Consider the following 21,872-nt stretch of genomic DNA (forward strand, 5'->3'; position numbering starts at 1 on the left):
GGACAATAACATATTCTCTCTGAGGCCTCCACTCAATTGTCATGGCTGCCCAGGCACCCTCCTCTCCGGGGCAGCCCCCTGGAATCGGGATTCCCAGGCTGAGTCACCAGGAACTGCATGCATAGCACAAGCTCTGCTCTTGCAGCATTTAGAGTTTCCCTAGTCCTCCTCTAGGCCGTGGCAATTCTGAAGCCGGCTGGAAAAGGCAACACTACCTTCTCGAGGGCCGCTGCTCGGCCTGTCTGACTGCCTCCCCCTTGGCAAGCTGCCTCTTTCCAAATGGCCACCACTACTGCCTTCCCTGTCCCCAGCTCTTCTGGACCGGGGAGCTCTACTGAGTTTGATTCCTGTCTTTCCAACAAAAACATGGCCTCAGCTATGGCCACAAAGAGGGAGATCTAAGAATTTAAGGAAACTCGGGCTTTAGGGTGGCCCTCCCCACCTTGACCCAAGAGTCTACTCCGGACTTAAGATACAGCCAGAGTCTACTCCCCCCAAACTCCATCCCGGCCTGCCCCATTCCCTGCCGAGATTCCTGGCTCAGACTCAGGCCCAACCCACAGTCATCCCTGACTGGAGCTCTAGCTTCTAAGGACAGAAGGAAGTGGCCAACCTCCCAGCTAGCATTCCTCTGGGATGAGGTCAGTCTGCTTGCTGCCCAAGGACCCATGGGAGGCCAGGGCTCAATCACTCATGAGGGGGCTGAGTCCACTCTTAGAGAGGAACTCTTCTTTCATCTACAGGACCTGGCTGGGCTAGGGGTCAGGGGACTGGATCCAGAAGTCCGCTTCCACTCCATGCCTCCAAACCAGCTTCACCGATTGACCGTCACTGTCCCCTACCTCTGGGTTTGGCTCTTCCTAGCCTTGAGTTTGGCAGGCTGGACTGGGCAGGAGGGTTATCTCTTCTTGAGCACTTAGGGAGAAATCTTCCCAGTAAAATTTGAAGAGAGTTGACCAAAGAGTGCATGTGAACCACCACGGTTCCCAGAGCCAGTAATCACAGCGTTTAGAAAGTATAGGAAATGAGGATCATGAGTTCCAGGTCAGCCTCAGCTACACAGGAATTTGAGGTGCGCTTGGGCTACAGGAAACCCTATTTCAACACATAGACATGCACACTCGCGATGATGTGGCTCAGTTAGAAGTGTCCGCCTAGCATGCATCAAACCCTGGGTTAGATCCCCCAAGTTGCAAAGACCAGGCATGGTCACCCACATTCCAGAGGCGAAGTCAGGAAGGTCAGAAGTTCAAGGTCATCCTCAGTTACATAGTGAGTTCAACAACAGCTTGGGGTTATGTGAGATCTTGTCCCTCTGCAGAAGCAAACAATAAAACTCTATGACTCAAAAGGGGACAGTCAATTCTCAGGTATCACCTGACTTTACAGTCCATCCTCAGCCAGTGGACCATCACCATTGTACCCTGTGGGACCACCCCTCTGTAGTCCTCCCTTGGGCTCCCCACCTTCTCTGGGAACAAACAGCCTATAGGAAACTAGGCAGGTGCACTGAGGTGGGGCTTTTCCGGGGCTGGTTTTCCCCAGTTCCCACTGGAAGTTCCACTGAGCTGCTGGCCAGGGACTCTGGACATGTGCCCGTCCCTGCTGCCCGCCTTGGAGCAGAGCTCAGCGCTCCCCGAGCGGTTCCGGGAAACTCCTCGATTTCCTTGATGCCTCCACGTTGGCAAGAAAGCGAAACCCAAGCCCCGCCCCTCCCGCCCGGTCCGACAGAACCCAGAGAGTGTGGGTGTTGGGAACTGGGGTTCGGAAGCCCAGTCAGGTCACTGCTCGTGTACACACACACACACACACACACGCACACGCACACGCACACGCGCACGCGCACACGCACACGCACACACACACACCCTGCTTTCGAGATACTGCGAGTTAGTATCTCAGGCTGCAACAGATGATGGAGTGTTTTTGTGGGGCATCCTCCAGCACTTCCGTGCTCCTACTGTGTGCCTGCCAACCCCCCCGGGGAAAGGGTAGGGAGAAGAGGCACAGGCAGAGGGGATTAAGAGCAGCAGAGCGAGGTTTGCCAGCTTCAGCCCTCCGAGGTGTGATGGCCAGCACAGAGTTTAGCAACTCGCCCCAGGTCACACAGTTTACAGCTGCTGAGCTAGGTGCAAACTCCTGGCGCCCGGGGAATGCTGGGCGGGGGAGGAAGAAGTGCTCTGGCCGCCGGCAGGTGAGCTGCCTGGCACGGGTGGGGCAGGCAGCTAGTGTGCAGGCGTGGGAGAAGAGAGGCATAGGGTTAGAACGTCGGCAGCCACCTGGGCGGCCCAGCTGGGAGCCTCTGCGGTTCTGCCGCCCGCCCGCCCGCCCGCCCGCTTCTCCCTTTCCAGGAAGCCAGCCAGAGCCGAGACTGCAACTCACCCCCAAGTCGGGGCGGATCAGGAATGTGGAAGTTGGCCCAAAGGGCTTGGTTGCCCACTCTCCCCCGAATCACGCACACCCAGCATCAGAGTGCATCACGTGGAGAAGGGGGTGGAGGAGGTCCACCCTAGGGCCAAGCCAGGCGGGAAAGCCTGGTATGGGGTCGGGGTGGCGCCTCGGCTACTCGGCAGGACTCGTCCCCAGGGGAGGGCTGCTGGTCCCATCCAGCCCTGCCCAGGGTCACGGCCTCTGGGCCTGGCCTCACAGTCTCCTCCGCTCGGCTCTCCGGGCCCCACAGGGCGGATGGGAACTGAGGCCTCTTTCCTCCCAATGCTGTGTTTATAAGAAATGAAACTCCGCAGCGGGCCCCAGTGGCAGCCCACACGGTCACACGCACACACTCCAGCGGGCGGGGGAGGGGCGATGAGTTCCGGAGCGGCACCCACACCACCACCACCTCGCAGCGATGATTCCAGCACGGCGCAAGGACCCTATGCTTTCCCGGTCAGCTGCTGCCTCCCACTCTCCGAGTTCTGGATTTTTTTTAAAAAATAAATAAATAACGGTACAGCGTTTATTCTGCTGTGTCATACACTGTGAGTGCCAAAGCTGTGAGCGGGGAGGGGCTGGTCTCGTGCCCGGGCAACTCCCCAGAGCCAAACTTCGGGCTAACCCCGAGCAGAAGTGCGATTCCCATTTATTGAATAAGTTAAGATTTCCTTTCTGCCCAAGCGTCTCACAGACACCGTGGTGGGACCTGGAGCTGCATGTCAAGCTTTGGGATGGTTACGGATGCTTTGATATCTGACTGTGTCTTTATTTTTAGTCAGGCTCTGTGTAGCCCAGGGTGACCCTGAACTGCCTATCCTCCGGCCTCTACCAGTGCCCCGAGATTACAAGTGGGCCCAGCACCTCATTAGGTTTATGCTATGCTGGGGGATCGAATCTAGGGTGTCACGCAAGCTAGGCAAGCACTCTGCCAGTTGACATGGGTCCTGCGCGAAGAAGAGTTTTGCCGTGAAAACAGCTTGGCTGCTAGGAGGTCCTTTGGGCCTGCAAGTCTGGAAGCCCTGCTGAGGGCTTGTCTGTTCTGGGGAGCCTTCAAAAACCTAATTCAAGCCTCACCCGGCCTGGCCCTGGTTTCCCGAGCTCGGATTTCTGAAAGCGTTTCCCACACCTGTCTGTCAGCACAAGCACCACGGGGGTGTCTGTATGACGAGAATAATCATCAGATGAAGGAGGTGGGTGACAGTGCCTTCCAGGTGCCAGGTACCTGCTGGAGAGTCTAAGGATTCCAGTATGGCCGCGGTGTAGTGCTTGTCTCCAACGTGTGTGTGCGCGTGTGTGCTGCGGTTCGGGACTGGTAGGACTCCCACTTAGAAGGTGGTTCTGAAATCATAATAACCAAGGAGGCAGAGAACAGGGAGATGACAGCAGATAGGATTTGGTCTACCAGATAAGAGGGGAGAGGCTCCTACAGCATTTGTGTGTGGGTGATTTTACACACACACACACACACACACACACACACACACACACACACACACCCTATCTCATGTACTCCAGGCTGGCCTGGACCATACTATGTAGCCAAGGATGTCCTCTAACTTCTGATTCTCCTGTCCCTCCCTCCCCCTGGGGCTGGGATTACAGAGATAAACCACCAAGCCTGGTTTTTGTGGTGCTGGTGATGGAACCAGAGCTTTGTTCATGCTACACAGGCACTCTGTCAACCGAGCTACATTCTTGGGTCACCCCCTGCATTAGGATCACAAAAGTCACGTTCAAGGAGACCCTGCCACAGCCCCTCTGGAAGTCCGGAGAACCTCAGGGCCCACCTGAGAAGCTGCCCAGTACAGTCATCCTAACTGGGCCAGGGTACTTGGGGGAGGCACCCCATGCCTATGCGTGCCGCTGGGCAGCGTAGGCAGTCATTCTCCTTCAACTCTCAGCTAAACTCCAGCTGTGGGGTGTGCGGCACCAGCTGGAGTCTTACAGAAGGACTCACCCTGTGCTCCCTGCTCAGGAGACACTGGGCACGAAGAGATAAGACACAGAAGTTCAAACCCGAGGGCAAAGGTGAGAGGGGAGGAGTTCTGATTGGCTGCTTTGAGGGCACTCAGAGAAACTGGACCTTAGTTCCGAGTTTTTAAGGGGCAGAAATGGAAGCCAAGTGTGGTGGAGCATTTCTGCAACTCCAGGACTTGGGAGGTGGAGGCAGGAGGATCAGGAACTTAATGCCACCCTCAGGGGGCAGGAAGATGGCTTAGCAGGTACAGGAACCTGATGACCTGTCTTTGTTCTCTGGAGCCTACGTAAAAGCCACAAGGTGGAAGCTAAGGACCAATGCCCTAGGTTGATCTTGCCCATGTGCTCCATGGCATATACACCATCATACATGAACACATGCACAAGCCTAAATAATAAACATAGTTTATTTGTTCACAACAGGGTTTTACTGTGCAGTCCTGGCTATCCTGGAACTCACTCTGTAGACCAAACTGGCCTCAAACTCACAGAGATCCACCTGCCTCTGCCTCCTGAGTGCTGGGATTAAAGGTGTGCGTCACCACCTGGCTTAAACATGTATTTTGAAAAGGACAACTTGGGTTACAAATGAGACTATTTTTTTTAAAAAGGGGACGGGGAGGCTGATAGAAATGGAAGTTAGTGGAGAGGAAGAAGTATTGCTGAGTATTGGGGAGCATGTGGTCTCTGGGGCAGGGAGGGCAAACAGAGGGAGAAAGAAGTGAGGAGCAAAGTGTGCGGGGCAGTGAAGCACAGTGGAAGGCTGATGGTTTCCTGTCGATACCTGTCATTTAAGGAGTGTTTGATGGCATGGGATAGTCTATCTGATTTCATTGGGGAAAACTGCAAGAAATTTGACCAAGAGTCTCACTGGCTTTGATTCATGAATTAGGCATGATTCACGGATTAGAATGAGTGCTCCTGCTGAGCAACGGCAGGATGGTTTCTATGAGGTCAGAACAAGGAAACAAAACATCAGAAAAAAACCTGATTGGTTAATGTTAGGGTGGTTCAGGGCACATTTTCACGTCTTGAAGCAGAGAGGACCAAAGACTCCTGTTTTTAGGAAAACTTGGTTTGGTTTAGGATCTGTGTGCTCTTTTAAAGTTTCAATTAATAGCCGGGCGGTGGTGGCGCACGCCTTTAATCCCAGCACTCGGGAGGCAGAGGCAGGCGAATCTCTGTGAGTTCGAGGCCAGCCTGGACTACCAAGTGAGTTCCAGGAAAGGCACAAAGCTACACAGAGAAACCCTGTCTCGAAAAACCAAAAAAAAAAAAAAAAAAAAAAAGTTTCAATTAATAATGTAATAGCATAGTGATTCCATTTTGTTTGGTCTGTTGCAGCCTGGTGCAGGAACTCAGTCCAAAATAGTGGACTCTGTTTAACATTGTTCTCAACTAATTGAGGCCCAGAGAAGTAGTCATTTCTTTCTTTGGAAAAAAATTTATTTTTAATTGTGTGTGTAATGGGTGTGTGTGCATGTGAGTGCAGGTGCCCATGGAGGCCAGAAGAGGGCATCAGATTTCCAGGAGCTGGAGTCACAGGTGGTTGCGAGGCACCCAATGTGGGTGCTAGGATCCAAACCCAGGTCCTTTGCAAGAGCAGCAAGTCCTCTTCCCACGAAGCCCTCTCTCCAGCCCCAGTGGAGTGTGTGGCAGAAGCACAGATTCCAAGCTTCCAGACTCCGTCCTGCGTTCTGTTTTCTACCCTCTTCTAAGAACAACTGGAGGGGCAGGGAGTGAAATGGGAGTGAGATGGGAGAGCACGCACAAAGCCTAGGTTCCAGGCCCAGTACCAAGTATTCCAGAGGAAATGGTACATAGCCACAATCCCAGCATTTGATAATTCAAAGCAGGAAGATCAGAAATCCAAGGTCAGCCTGGGATACATGAGCTGTTTCAAAAATAAAAAGGGAAAAAGCAGTAACAATAAAAATTTTAGAAACTTGGGCGGGGGGGGGGGGGGGGGGGACCCTGTGGTGGCACACACCTTTAATCTCAGCACTTGGGAGGCAGAAGCAGTGAGTTCTAGACCAGCCTCATCTACAAGTTTCAGGATAGCCAGGGCTGCACAGAGAAGCCCTGTTTTGGGGAAAAAAAAAATGGAACTCAACAAGGGTTAGCAAAAACAAACAAACACCCCAAACAACAAAAACACAGTACCCCCCAATTATAGGCAGATTCTTACAATTTCAAATCAAGCACCAGGCAAGTGTGGTGGTACAGACTTGTAATGCCAGCACTTGGGAAATAGAGGCAGGAAGAGGAGGCATTCAAGGCTTACCCCGGCAACAAGAAAGCCCTCTTTCAAAAAAAAACAAAAACAAAAACAAAACGAAGCAAAAATAAATTAAAAAATAAATAAGGATCCCTAAAGTCAAAATGAAGGGGAAAAAAACCCTCACAAAACATTTAAAAGATGTAAATGTCAGTTTCACGGGTAAATCCTAGCAGTGGGGGGTGGGGGGAGTGTCTCCTAAGCGGAAAATTGTTAGCGTTTGTGTGTAGATTTTGCTCAGTGTTGTCTCTATTGGGGAAAAAAATGGAAATAACCTAAATGTCCTACAACAGGGTATTCATTGGGTAAATTTTTATTTATCCTTATGACAGAAAACAGGTACCCATCACTAACAATGCTGCGGACGGGCATTCCAGGACATGAGCTGACTTTCATTATGCATACCCACACAGGTATTTTAATGTATTTTCTAGTCTCCTGATGCTTTCAACGGGGTCTCTGTGGGCTGCAAGAGTTACAAAGTTCCTCTCCCTAATCTCACTTTGAATTTTCCAATGGCGTCGTCGTCGTCGTTGTCGTCGTCGTCGTCGTCGTCGTCAGGCTGTCTCAATACAGGCATCTATCTGCTGCCCAGCAAGCAGGTGTCACACGCTGAGTCACTTGTTCAGAAGGTCTTGGTCCCTGCAGAAATTCTCACCCTCATTTGCCACTTCAGATACCCCAGATCTCACCTCCCTATTCACTCCAGAGTCTCAGTACCTTCCTCCAAGGTCCCTACTGCTATCTTGACTCTCCTAGCTCCTCAGCCTCTTCTAGGAGCCAGAGAAATGATTGGCAGGTACAATCATTCATCAATGGATGTATTACAGCTTGCTTGCGACCCTCCAATGGGGTGCTGTCCCAGAGGGGCAGCTAGGGCAAGGAAAGTGATGCAAGGGGATGACACCACAGAAGGTTGATTTACGTGTGAGTCAGAAGCTGTGAGGAAGGGAAGGAAGAAGCCTGAGGGGCCCGAGTCCCAATCGGCTGGATGTATTGAATGGTTCTGAAAGGGGGGAGTGTGGAATCGAGAAATGATAGCTGTGAAACAGCGAGAGAGGTAGATGCAAAAGAAAAAGAGATACAGGATAGCTATGGGAGGGATCTGGGTCAACACCACACCACCGACGACTGAGTTTATTACCCACAGCCTTTATATACCCAAAGCAAGGGGGTAAAAAGACCTCCCCCTTTCAAGGACATCATGGTTTAAGGTACAAAGTACAACACCTCCTTAGTACTCAAGACATCTGGTAGTCACGCCTAACAGCAAAGCATCCAGTAAGTATAAAGCACCTGGCAACCTAGCCTCTGGCCAAAAAATCCTATGCCTTACCGGGTAAAACAAGCTCGGACTCTCTGACCCCGAGTCAAGATGGAATAAAGCCGCACTATGGAATCTCTGTGGCTCCCCCGCACCAGAGTTCTGGATGGAACATGTACACACCAACCCGGCCACTAGGAGAACAACCTGGCAAGGTTTACGTGTGAGCACCAGTTAACCCACACAGCCTGTGCCAACCCCTTGGGACTTGGCTTCTTGTTTCTTAGATTCAACGCCTTGGCCACAATTTGTCTATGCTGCCCAGAACGCCTCCAGAGCCAGGATTTGGGGACTCAGAAATGACTTCAATACTATCAGGGAGGATAGTAAGTAACTCTCTCCCAAAGGCTCCGGTGAGGTTGTGGAGCTGAGGCCAAGTCTTAGTCACTTCTGCATTCCCTCCACTCCTTTGGTCTCGGTAATCCCAAGGATACAAGGGAGGAGGGTCACATCCGTCACTGCTAGAACCTCATGGGGTACAGGAAAGCACACCAGCATCTTGTGCCCATCACGATACAATGCTCTCCCATCACCGCAGACTAGCAAAGGGGCTATTGCCATTTGGTGGTTAAGGAAATTAAGATTCCCTGCGTCCTTCGACAGCTGTGCCTGCAGAGTCCAGGCTGGGAGTTCCTACTGAGAAGCAACTCCACATAGCACCTGCAGCAGGCTAGGCTGTCTGCCTCAATTTCCCAGAGCGGCCGAGCGACGGACCGTTGAGAGAGATGTCACCTACGGCAGTATAGGGACCGAATCCCTCCCTTCTTGACACTTCATTACCAGACTGATTTTCAGGGTGATTCAGTCCCGGGGGTCCCTTCTGGAGAGGGAAGCAGGTGTCCTGGAAACCCAGGAGTTAGAGGTCCCGGGTGGAGGAGAGGGGGAAGACTGTCACAGGAGCCAGCGGGCTAGGAGCGTGCAAACGAGAAAAGCCTCGCTTTCCAAGACAGGCAAAGGGGCCGGGGGTGGAGTGGCTTGCGGGGCGGGCCCGCGGGAGCCCCGGGGCGGCGGCGCGGGCCCGAGGGGGTGGGGAGCACAGCCTCCTTGTACTTCCCCTTTGCTGCTTAGCTCTACAACAGCCTGATTTCCCCGAAATGATGAGGCGGCACCGGCCAATGGGCGAGCGCAAGCGTCCCGGCGGGGGCGTGGCCGAGCCCGGGCCGGGGAATCCCGCTAAGTGTTTGGTTTTCTCGGCTGCGGCGCCACGGACTCGCCAGTGCGCGCTACTCCTTCGTCGAGGTAGGACGTGTTCTGAGACTGAGCGGAGCGGAACCCGGCTGAGCCAAACCAAGGTCAGCGGACCCCAGCATCCCTGGCATCGCTCGCTCTCTGCGCGCATCGCGTACCTACACCGCAACCCGTGCCTCACTCTCTCGGGTACCCTGCGTGGATCCTCCTGCTGCAAAGGTGAGCCCGTCGGGGCTGCGCGGGTACCGACGGGCGGCGTGGAACAAAAGGCGCGCGGGACACCAGGAAGTGGGGGCCATGGACACCCTGGGCCGGGGTGGCGCGCGGGCTCGGAAGGGCGCTGCAAGCGAGCGGGCGGGAGGCGGGCCGCGGCGTGCACCGCCCCCTGGCTGCGCTCGGCGGTCTGCGTACGCGGAGCCGCTGCGGGGCCTCTCGGTGGCCCAGAGCGTCCGTCGCGCGCATCCGCGAACAGTGCTGGGGGGTCTCGGACGTGCGCCCGCGCACATTTTTGGCGGTCGTAGCTTGGCGCCTGGGCCCCAGGTTTCGGACCCACGGTGCTCGGTGGCAGAGGTTGGCTCGCTGCCCCGAGTGGCTGGACCCCGTCGTGAACTAGCAGGGGTTTCGGGAGGAGGTGCCACAGGTGTCGCTTGCGCCACTTCTCTTTGCAGCAGGGGAAACCAAGCCGGAAGGGGTTGCGCCTCAGCCTATGCGTTGTGGGCACGGGCTGTCAGAGGGGGCATAGACTGGATTGGGGGGTGTTGGGGGAAGTGCCCGGGATGGAGAGTGACTTTCTTGTCCAGCCTGGAAGGTGAAGGGCTGCAGGTGACAATAAACAAAAGTAGTCCCTTCCTTCCCCCAAAGATTGCACTTTGAGAGAAAAGTTCTGGCATTGAAATGTCTGTATATTTGGGCTCTTTTTGCACATAAGTCCTGAAGCCATCCAGACTTTGTGTGCTTGTCCCCTCCTGAGACTGGCTGGGAGAGGGTGAGAGAAGGGGCAGGTGGTTTTGCCCACAATGGTGGGGAGATTTGGAGAGCAGTTCCATTCTGTTGCAGGGTCCCTTCTCTATGACTGTAGGACCTGGTACCTGGCTGATGGCAGGGGGAGGGTAATGACCAGGGTGTGAGGGCAGGGGAAGGTAATTGAGTGGCTTGGGTGGAGCGGGGCAGTGCCCAGGACTGTTTAACAGACTTCCAAACACAGACCTTCCGTCTTCTCCCTCCAGCCGCCATGCCTATCACTCGGATGCGAATGAGACCCTGGCTAGAGATGCAGATTAATTCCAACCAAATTCCGGGGCTGATCTGGATTAATAAAGTGAGTGTTACTCTGGGTCTTTCTGCCAGTTTTAAACCATGTCCTCTTGGGGACCAGAGTTTCACTAGTGGATAGGAGAACAGGAAGATGTATTTCCCAGTGGGTGCTGTATGCCAGGATGTGCAAGGTCGGACTTGTCCTCCTGTGTTTTCCTTCCTGAAGCTGTGGCCAGTCCCCCCCACCCCAGAGGCACAGTTCTCAGCACTAAGACTCTCAGCATCTGCAGAGCGAGAGAAACTTGCTGTGCACATAATATGATACACGGCCCCAGCTGGATTGACAGGCGATGCTGGGCAGGAACCTGACTGGCTCAGTAGGGGACCCCACTTACTGTGGCCCAAGAAGCCACAGCTGGTACACGGCAGTGGAGACCACGTAGACTTAGCAACAGTACTAGCATTGGTAATAATAATTACCAATATGTGCTTGGTCCCCGTCTAAATAGGTTACCAATTTTGTGCATGTTAATCTTCATCGTCATTCTGTGAGACGGGTCTCAGATGAGGAAACTGAGGCACTTTATGGCAGATTACAAGATCACACAAAAAGTGTGAAAGCCACCACTGAACTCAGACAGACTTGACAAAGTCTGTGTGGTTCGTGACAGCTCAGCAGGGAAAGGCACCTGTTGCCAAGCCTGTCAGCTTGACTTTGATCCCCACGTCCCTGATGGAAGGAGAGACAACTCCTGCAGGATGTCCTCAGACCTCCACAAAAGTGCCCTGGCTTGCAAACACCCCGACACACACACAAATTTAAAAATAAAACAAAAAAACCCAAACCACAAAACCGTCATCATTGTGGCTGTTGTCCCCGTACATACTCTTTTTATTAAAATTAAACAGCCCCCTGACATACCCCCAAAACCTTTTCTCTCTCCTTGAGGTACATAGGCCAGCACTACACAGGCAGCCAGCATCCATGTCTGGTCTAGGGCTCCCTTGGGGGTATGACCAGGACCCTATGAAGGAGCCAGTGGTTGCAGGTGTCCTGAGTAGACACTAATGCAGGAAGTTTCTGTGTTGCAGTGCTGTGAGCCAGAGAAAAGCATCAGAGACCTGCCAGGCCAGGGCTGGGGCGCGGGAGGTGGGGTTGGGGGGCTTCTTAGGGCTCTTAGCACATCTGCAGCAGGTGTGTAGGGCAGGGGTGTCTTCGCTGAGCCTCTGGTGCTGTGGCTCGTCAGAACCCAGACCCTTCCTGCCAGATGCAGAACAGCCTGTTTAAGGCAGTCAGGATGGGTCAATCCAGGCCAGATGTCGGGGTGAAAAGGGGAAGTCAGTCTTTTCCCATACTTGGGGGCTGGGCATACTCAGCCACAAAACCTGTGGTCTCTGAGCTGACACAGTCTTATGTGCACACTATTCAGGAAGAGATGATCTTCCAGATCCCATGGAAGCACGCTGCCAAGCATGGTTGGGACATCAACAAGGATGCCTGTCTGTTCCGGAGCTGGGCCATTCACACAGGTGTGCAGGGTGGTGGGGCAGAGGAGAGACCAGGGGAGGCCCTGGGTGGTCCTAGCTCCCCAACACAGCATGCAGAATTCCTGGAGCAGGGGATGAGGCACACCTGTGTTTCTCTAGGACAGAATGTATTGTTTTTAACAAGTGCTTGGAGGATTTATGAAGGCAAAAATCTTAGAAAGCATGCCTTCAGCTAGAATACAGCTGTTCCTGGAAGAGACAGTTGTGAGTCAGGGTACCAAAGGAGACTTTCATATTCTTTACTCAAGGTGCGGGCTAAGGTCCTTGGCCCGAGCCTCATCAGGTTGGTGGCCTCCTTGCAGCTTTTAGGAAATAGGATCTCAACCAAAAAAAAAAAAATAGGCTCTCAGTCCATTTCAGACCTGTTAGTTGCCCACTCTGTGCCCACTCATACTCTGGAAACATCAGATAAGCCTCAGCCTTAGCAGTCTCTGGCTGATGAGAATATAGGCCGGGAGACTGTCATGGCCTAAGACATTGAGCGCATTTTGGGACAGACACTCGAGTGATCCCTTCACATGCTTGCTGGATGTCTGAGCCAACCCTGGACATACGAGAACCCCTAGGGCCTGCCACCAGTGGTTTTTGCTTGTTTTCACCAGTATGGATGTCTGGGGTACATCCCAGCCCAGGGAGCAGCTGACGGATGCATTCACCCTCCTGTTCTGTAGGCCGATACAAAGCAGGGGAAAAAGAGCCAGATCCCAAGACGTGGAAGGCCAACTTCCGTTGTGCCATGAACTCCCTGCCAGACATCGAGGAAGTGAAGGACCAGAGCAGGAACAAGGGCAGCTCGGCTGTCCGAGTGTACCGGATGCTGCCACCCCTCACCAAGAACCAGAGGAAAGGTAGCCAAGGGCACAGGGTCCCCAGAAGGAAGGGAAGAGGGGGTGTGGAAGGAAGATCGGCCAGCCGGGGCTCACAGCCTGTTTGTCCTGCAGAGAGAAAATCCAAGGCCAGCCGAGACACTAAGAGCAAGGCCAAGAGGAGGGTGAGTGTGGCTCTGAGCAGCCGCGTGGCCTTGGTTCGGTCGGTCAGGTAGGGTGGGCCGTGAAGAGCAACAGGCCTGAGCTGTTTCCTCTCTGCAGCTGTGTGGGGACTCCAGCCCGGACACCTTCTCCGACGGACTCAGCAGCTCCACTCTGCCTGATGACCACAGTAGCTACACAACTCAGGGCTACCTGGGTCAGGACTTGGATGTGGAGCGGGACCTTACTCCAGGTGAGGTCGCCCGCCAATCTGGCGAGCGAGGGAGCACGTCGTCCTCGGTTGGGTCTGGGAGGCATCATGGTAGCAGAGGGTGGCCTGTTTAGGGCAGGTGGCAGGGTGGTGGTGCGGGTGTATTGCCGACTAAAAGCATGCCATCCTGACCTGCGCTTTCTGCTGCACCCTCCCCCAGCTCTGTCACCCTGTGTCGTCAGTAGCAGTCTCCCCGACTGGCACATGCAGATGGACATTATGCCAGACAGCACCAGCGATCTGTATAACTTGCAGGTGTCGCCCATGCCTTCCACCTCTGAAGGTTTGTCCTCTTGGGTCTTGAGGGGAAGTGGATGCTTAGAAACATGCATGCCATGGAGTTCATGGAGCTGGAACTGGGCACTGCTAAACCCAGCCCCCAGAGCACGAAAAAAGCCCCTGGGACCCAAGAAGGCAGTTCAGAGCTTTGGCGTGTTCCGGGCCAGGAGGGAGGGAGTCAGGCCAGATCTTGGTCAAAGGTGGCGAGCGCTCCTGGCTTCTCTGCCCTCAGTTGTCTGAGGGTGAGGAAGGAAGTGAAGGGGTGGGATTCGGCCTTGCTCCATAGCTGGGGAGGGTGAGTCATCAGGCCGGTGTCCTGTTCTGGAATCTCCAGGGCAGGCAAGATGCTGGTTGGGAGGCTCAGGGTTGGGGGCGGCGGGGCGGGGCGGAGGGGGCGGTGGAATTGCAGGGCAAACATGCACGGCCAACCTCTGCCCTTCTTTACAGCTACCACAGATGAGGACGAGGAAGGAAAGTTAACTGAGGACATCATGAAGGTAAATCCCTTTCCCTGCCGCATCCGTGAAGAGAGAGCAAGCCGGGGGGTGGGGGTGGGGTGGGCTTCCACATCAGTGTGGGCAGGTGGGGTGGGCTTCCACATCAGTGTGGGCAGGTGGCTGTTGTCGCTTGGCTGCAATAGCCCCACGAGTACCCCCGCCCCATGTGTTGGGGGTGCTGCCGCCTCGGCAGGTGGGAAGCCTAGTCTCGAGCAGGCCATCCTGAGGCAAGCCTCAGGGTCCCAGACAGCTGTGAGTCAATCCCCATCAGCACTGTGTCCTCCGCCCCAGCATGCCCAACCCTTCGAGTTTGGGAAATGCACATCAGGTTTCAATAATCAGCTTTTGGGATCTGTACTAAGATGACTTTTTAAAAAAAAAAATTTTTTTTTAAACTTTTTTTTTTCCTTAGCAAGTTCTTTTGCATTTTCTTTCCTTTTGCCGTTTTCAGAGTGACTAAAAGTTTTTGAGGTAGTTTAATCCTGACTCTGGCCCCGGGAGCACAGAACACGGAGATGTGGATCTAGTTCCTTGTCTTCAGCCTTCCTGGCTTGTTATGCTAACCTTTGCTTTAGGCTGCCCCCCGCCACTTGCTGCGTCCCCTCCCGGCGTTGAGGGAAGTCATGCAGATTCTGTGCCAGAGGGTGGGGATGGGAAGAGAGGGACAGTGACAGAGCAGAGGCCAGCAGGGCCGGGGGAGCGTTGTGCTCCCCCGACACTGACACTTGGGCCTTGTCTGGACAGTTCTGCATACTGTCACCCATTGTTGGAGAATCCAGTAATGTTCATGGGCCTGACTCGGCTTGGGGGAAGGGTTAGCTCAGTGAGGGGAGGGCCACAGGGTGCGGCTGCCCTGCAAACAGCTGACGGCTTCACCGTCTCTCCTCAGCTCCTGGAGCAGTCCGAGTGGCAGCCCACAAGCGTAGACGGCAAAGGCTACTTGCTCAATGAGCCAGGGGCCCAGCCCTCTTCTGTCTACGCCGACTTTAGCTGCAAGGAGGAGCCGGAGATTGACAGCCCCGGAGGTAAGAGGTCTCCAGGTCCTTACGGGTTCTGGGAGAAGGAAGAAACCGTAATTATGGAGACTGGAAAATGCTTGGAGGCAGAAGCAGATAAAAGATCCTTTTTAAACTGGGCCAGCAGGTACAGCAGCGAGGTGCTGTTCCATGCTGAGGCTGGTCTAAGGAAGGATGAGCTGTGCTTGCTGTGGACAACATGTGTGGGACTCTCATACTCTTCCTTATGAAGCTTTTTTTTTTTTTTTTTTTTTTTTTTTTTGGTCATTTTCTAGGGGACATTGGGATGGGCATACAGCGTGTCTTCACAGATCTGAAGAATATGGACTCCATCTGGATGGACAACCTGCTGACCCACTCTGCCAGGCTGCCCATTTCAGCCATCCCCTGTGCGCCGTAGTTTGGGTCCCTGACCCATTCTTGCCCTTCTGGATGAGCAAGGCCTGGCATCATGGTGGCTGTGATACTGAAAAGCTAGACTACTGTGGGCACCTTGACATGGCAAAGCGTAGCCCCACTGCCAAGCAGGGAAAAGACTACTACCCTCCTTGGGCCAGTGGACTCTCAGGGCTTGGAAGACCAGGGTCTGAGTTTTCCTTGTGAGGTAACGCTGGCCCTAACTCCCGGGAAGATGGAGTTGGGGTTATGAGATTGGTGTAAGGTGGAGGACATGAAAGCCTTGTTGCCTGGAGAGGGTCTTGTCACTGGGCCGGCCCTGAGGGAAACAGGCCAGTGACCTCAGAAAGAGCACAGCCCTGACCCCAGGGCTGGCTCTGTACTAGGAGACAATTGCACTAAGTGAGTCCTGTTCCCAAAGAATTGCTGCCCTTCCCAGCCGAGCCCTGGGATGGTTCCAGAGCCAGTGAAATGTGAAGGAAAAAAAATGGGGTCCTGTGTGGCCGGGCTCCGTTAGCCTCAGAGGAGCTCCGCCTCGCTACCTGCCCCAGCTGTGGGGCTCAGGAAAAAACTTGGCACTTTCTCTGTGGACCTTGCCGCATTTCTGATCAGAGGTGTACACTAACATTTCTCCCCAAGTCTAGGCCTTCTTCCCGTTTATTTATACAGTGCCTTGCCTGGTGCCCACCGTCTTCTCAGGCCTTGGCAGAGCTCAGCGAGCCCAGGGAGGGGGCTGTGAGCGCCTTGGCGTGACTCTGACTGTTGGAAATGCCACCTAACTACTAAATTGTGTTTGATCACATATGGATCGGTGTAAATATGTATATTTGTCTTTTTATAAAAAGTTAATTGTTTACAAGGCGTGCGGCTTTTTACTTAGAAATTGTAATCTGTTTTCCTTTTTATGGAAACATTCTGATGGGAATCTTTGTTGGCGCTCTGGCTGAGCTCTGGCTGAGCGTTGACATGCATCTGTCATGAATCTTTCCACTTATGGTCAAGAAGGTGGCAGGGGGAAGGAGTCATGCCATGTCACAGGGACATGCCCATTTATACTCATTGGCCACAGGATGGAGTTAAGTTTTTATTTTTATTTTTTTTTAATTTTTGGTTTTTTGAGACAGGGTCTCACTAAGTAGCCCTGGCTGTCCTGGAACTCATGATGCAGACCAAACCCACAGAGGTCTGCTTGCTTCTGCCTGCTGAGTTTGGTTTGTCTTAATCACATTGTATTTGTTTGTTTAGTGTGTACGCATGGAGGTCAGAGGCCAACTCATAGGAATTGGTCCTTTAGCTTTGTGGGTCCCGGGGTCAAAGCTCGGGTCATCAGGCTTGGGAGTTGGTTTTGAACTCTTGGGCCCTGGTTATCTGTTAGGCTCTGGCATGGCCTCTGTTGTGCTGAACGAACAGGTGCTATTCCAAACAATGAACAATTGGTATGACCCTGACAATCGACACCAGTGCAGACAATGTCCCCGAGGCCTGCCCCACTAGGTCTCACTTGATGGAAATGATGGCTACGCTGTACTGATGCTAGTCACACCTGGCAACTAAGTACCTGAAACGTGTCCAGTGGTACATTCTGGAACTTGGTTTTTAATTTCGGTGAAAATCTCAGTAGCTCCCTGTGACCAGCGACCATGGTTTGGACCCATCTGTACTATATATATAGTACTATATACCCCGAGGTATAGCTCGGGGGCAGATCTGAATGACGGACGGAGGGGGCCACCGATTGCAGTCCAAGCCCACCTGGTCATTTTAATAGTGCTGAATACCAACCCCACAGCAGACTTTACATACAGCAGGCGTGTAAGCATGCACACGTACACATGAAGGTCAGAGGACAGCTTCCTTAGGTGTCCATTCCTCAGGAGCTTTCCAGTGTTGGAGACAGGGTCTCTGGTCCAGACCTTCACTGGGCAACTTATCGTAACTGGCTTCTGAGCTTCCAGAGGTCCACTTCCCTGTCTCCCACGTTGCTCTCACTGGCATTACCAACATGCACCACCACACCTGACTTATAAGGGTCCTGGAGATGGAACTCGGGTCTTCACACTTGGAAAGCAAGCACTTTACAGACTGAGCCAACCCCCCACCCCCACCACACCCCCCCACTCGAAACCCCCCCCCCATGCTGAAGTAGATGTGCCTGTGCGAATGCACACAAGCTCTGTGTGCTGGTGCTCAGTCAGAAGTGTCTGAAAATCATAGTTAAGGTGCCCTATGTAGCCGTTCTTCCTTAAGACAAAGCCCAACTCCCAGGAATGCCTGAGGGTGGGGAAGGTCTGGCTTCCTGGACACAGCTTTCTGGTCTCCTGTAGTAGGTGTACGGTCAATGCCTGGGAAATGGAGTTGTGGCAATAACAGCATCACTTTAGGAAAGCTCTGGACACAGCTTCCATATTCTCAGTCCCAGAACCCCCGGGACTGGTGAGCCCCGCACTGGGTCCTGGACTCGAGTGTGTACCCTTGGTGGGAAGGGAAGGTCAGGACAAAACTGGAAACTAGACAAAGCTCAGTCTGATCACCCTGAAGCATGAACATGCAGTGTGAGTGGCGGGTGGGCCCTTACTGGGTGGCTATCCTTGTCTGGGGGTGGCAGTGGGGTCCTGGATTGCTGGCCCTGCCCATCTGAAGATCCACTTGGATTTTTCCGGGATAGTCTTACTGGGCACAAGGATGGGGATGGATAGCCTTCTTAGTGCTTCCAGATTTGAGGTGGTTAGCCTCATGTGGCATCTACAGAGTTTTCTAGTGGGTGGCTTTCTAAGTAATGGTGGGTAGGAGCGGTGTGAAGCCAGCTAGAATGGACTGTGGAGGGATGGCGGGGAAGAAAACCATCCACCCAGCCAGCAAGAAAGACCCACTTGTGACTTCTGTCCTTCAACTGGATCCCTGATGGAGAGTAGGCAGTAGTGATAAAAGAAGTCCCAAGTGACAGAGGGACTCTCTCAAGCTCTAATAAGCAAAGTTCATCATCAGTACATCATCAGAAAATCAAAGGCATTATGCTATCAGCTCCCAGCCTCCAGATGATGGAGTCCAGATCTCCTCTTACAGATAGGACCAACCCCTTGGAATGTCCACAACTCTTCTTCTCCACCACAGAGCAGCTAGGTCCTGGGTCCTGGAGCATCTCTAAGATGAAGAATTGTCCTACCATGGATTTCAGTCCTTGCCTGGAAGACAAACCCTGTAAAACATGACTGTTGAACTAAAGGTGGCAGCTGGTGCCTGGAATGGGGCAATATGAGCATAAATCGAGCTAAATTTAGACCTAAGATAATTCTAAGGACTTTACAGGGCTTCTAAGGACCACACCTAAGAGTTTCTGTCTAACCACTAATGGAAGCTCCTGGCTGAGCAACTGGGAGGTCATTGAAAGATGGATTTCTTCCGGGTTGTGATGACATCATAGCTATCAAAGACCCATGGGTGGGGTTCACTGTCAAGGAGGTGGGGTTCACAGGAGAAGCCCCACTTCTATCAGTGCAGAGGTGAGGCAGGCCTGGAGTCTAGGCTGGCTTTTAGATGGTATGGCTGAGTCCTGCCCACCTCGCCATGGCAGTCCAAGTTCACATAGCTGAGGGCATTTCTGGTGAGTCACGGGGCTCCTTGCCTTGTCCCAAAGGTGGACCCAAAGGTCCAGGTGGCTTGTTCATTCGCTTCTCTGAAGAAAGAAGAAAGCCAGAGACGATGCTGTATCAGCTGCTAACATCTCCCGAGAGACAGTTTGCAAAGTGCTGAGATAAGCCTGGCTTAAAGGATGAGAGATTGCTCACATCCCTCTCAAAGCCAGCCGAGAAGAGGTGAGATCCTGGGGAGAGCTTGGTAGGAAGTGGAGTCCTTTCCTCTGGAAGCAAAGCACTCCTGTTGGTGGGGCCCAGTCCTGCCAAAAACCTACTCTTGTACAGGAGAGCGCAGTGTGTGTGTGTGCGTGTGCGTGTGCGTGTGCGTGTGTGTGTGTGTGTGTGTGTGTGTGTGTGTGTTTCTTCCAGACAATCCTGTTAGAACACCCAGGAAGAAGTTTTTGCTTCTGTCAGATGCTACTTTCTTAACTGGGACCCAACTCACCCTCCATGTAGAGGATGCGTACAGTTGGTCAGACCCCTGCTGGCTGTCCAAGAGGCAGGATGCAGGCTTGGGTAGGAATGAGCTGGTCCATGCCTTTTCCAAGAGCTCCCTGGCGGGGCCAAGTCTGAGGCCTCACTGGCTGGCCTTGTAGTTTCCTCGGCTCCAAGCAGCTCCCAGGAGACTCACTGTTCTTAAGGAGACTGCAGAAGCCCCGGCTTCTGGGGGCTAGGTGGTGAGGTCTGTGTGCCCGTGCCCAGTTTCCTTTCAACAGGGGAGTGGCTGGACCACTGGAGCACACGCATGAAGACAACATGAAAATTAGAGAGGTGGGCATCCACCTGCCAACCGCCTACCCGGGAAGAGATATCAGCAGGGAGGGCTCAGCTGGACTACCGCATCTAGCCGGATATGACAACACAGACAACTCACTTGCACCCCACCTCCTCCCAACCCCATCCCCTTGTTCCCAGACCAGAAATCAATGTCCAGCAGGCCCTAGGGGCTTGCCTAAGATGACTCGGCTACAGAGGCTGCCTTCCAACCCACATCTGTCCATGTCCAGAACCCAGACTGGTTCCACACCGGCAAGGTTCCTGAACGAAACTGAGACTAGCTGGGAAGGAGTAGGGTGCTAGGACCCTATGGTGAGAAGGCATTTGGGACTGTTGGGCTGTCTCGGCCTCCTCCTGATGCCCTAGAGTCTGGGGCCTGGAGTATGTGAGTGTGCTTCCCTGGGGCCCCAGCGGGGTGGGGTTTGGCTTGGCCTTCAAGAGAAGCAATGCTCTACCCATGCCCGGGAGGCCACCTGCCGTTGTTTCCAGGGCAAGGGCCCCGGGTTGAGATTCAGGCAAGGCTTGTAACTTGACCTCAGAGCTGCAGGCAGCTTGGCCATTACACATTTGCTCCAGAGGACTCTGGCCTGCCAGGGCTTAGCTCCCCGGGGGGTTCAAAGTGCGCTTGTCAGCCATGTTTCTAACTGAGCAAGGTGACCAATGCTGCTCTAAACAAATCCACTCCCGAGTCCAGTCAGCCTCACTTCCGGTTATGTACCTGGGGCCAGACCTGCAGCTCCGGTGACTTTGCTTTGTCTGGCTGGGCCCCCTGTCTCCTTCTGCTTTCCTTTCCTGAAAAGTCCCTTGAACATGAACGGGGCTGATGGACTCTGCTACCATGTTCCCCTGGTGCTATCTATCAAGCCTGGTTCTGACAGGCGCCCAGACTTCCACAGCACAGTCACACACACTGAGCTTACCTCTGCTCATGAAGGAATGCACCAGGACCTACATCAGGAGAAGGCCCCAGGGTGGGTGTGAGGACGCAGAAAGGCCTCTCTGAGGAAGCTGACTTCGTGGACTGAGGGAGTTATGTAGATGTGGAGGTGGGTTCCATAGAGAAGGCAATCATTAGGTCAGAACCATGATTCCTTATTCAAAACTATGAGCAAGTTCAGGCATGGCAGCATACACCTTTTATCCCAGCACCTGGGAGGCAGAGGCAGGTTGATCTCTGTGAGTTTGAGGCCAGCCTGGTCTACAGAGTAAGTTCTAGGCCTGCCGGCATGCTAGCCTGCCAGGGTTACATAGAGAGACCCTGTCTCAAACAAACAAAATAAAACAGCAGCAAACCCCCAGTATGAACGAGGCAAGAAGTCCTGTCACGTTGGCCACGTCAGAACCGTGTTAGGCTGGGGTTGGGGCTGCAGATGCTGCCTGTGGGAGGTGGAGGGGTCACTGTCATAGCTGGGGACCCAGGGTTCCCCTCCAAGTGCTCTTGCTAGCTTGCTGGAATGCAAAGGGGAGCCACATGTCTGCGTGACAGAGCAGAGGCTGGAGTCTGGCAGTCCTGTGCAGTGTGAGGAGGGCAGGAAGGAAGGCTAGAAGGAGTGTCCAGCTTTCCATGGCCATTCATCAGCACTCTTCTGCTGCAGAGCAGTGAACAGCCGGACACAGATGCTGAGCCCAGTGGACCCTGTGCTCCCAGACCGCGGAGTCAGCCTTAGGTCACTTGGAGGACCCCATTTTCAGTCTTTGTCCATGTGAAAGTGGAGTGTGGGCCCTCATCGTCAAAAGTGTCACCTTCCAGGTGCTAGTCCCTTCCTGTGTGCCTAAGTGATCCACGGGTAGCTAAATTCTCCTGCTGGACTGGAAACTCCCCAGGAACAAGCGGCTCTCCACATTCTCACAGTGCTCTGCTCCAACTTAAACTTAAGTGCGTATGTTCTGGTGGCCTGGGACATTTGTCCATGGCACCTGCTCTGCTGAGCTCACCTGGACCCTGAGGTTCAGGAGAGTAGGCTATAGGATGGGGGTGCCTGCGGGTGACTAGGCCTGCCTCTGCAATAGAATCCTGCCCCACCAGCAGCCAAG

General features: G+C 53.6%; 1 protein-coding gene across 1 annotated transcript; it reads left to right on the forward strand.

The window, feature by feature from the left end:
- Positions 1 to 9,283: 9,283 nt before the first annotated feature.
- Positions 9,284 to 16,288, forward strand: Irf1 (interferon regulatory factor 1). Its single transcript, XM_006995899.4, has 10 exons — positions 9,284 to 9,419; positions 10,427 to 10,518; positions 11,885 to 11,984; positions 12,674 to 12,850; positions 12,944 to 12,993; positions 13,091 to 13,223; positions 13,402 to 13,524; positions 13,968 to 14,017; positions 14,907 to 15,042; positions 15,309 to 16,288. The coding sequence occupies exons 2-10, from the start codon at positions 10,432 to 10,434 to the stop codon at positions 15,431 to 15,433; spliced, it is 981 nt and encodes a 326-aa protein (XP_006995961.1). The 5' UTR covers positions 9,284 to 9,419; positions 10,427 to 10,431; the 3' UTR covers positions 15,434 to 16,288.
- Positions 16,289 to 21,872: the final 5,584 nt, after the last annotated feature.

The sequence above is a fragment of the Peromyscus maniculatus genome, chromosome 8, assembly GCF_049852395.1.
Source record: "Peromyscus maniculatus bairdii isolate BWxNUB_F1_BW_parent chromosome 8, HU_Pman_BW_mat_3.1, whole genome shotgun sequence".
Taxonomy (NCBI): domain Eukaryota; kingdom Metazoa; phylum Chordata; class Mammalia; order Rodentia; family Cricetidae; genus Peromyscus; species Peromyscus maniculatus.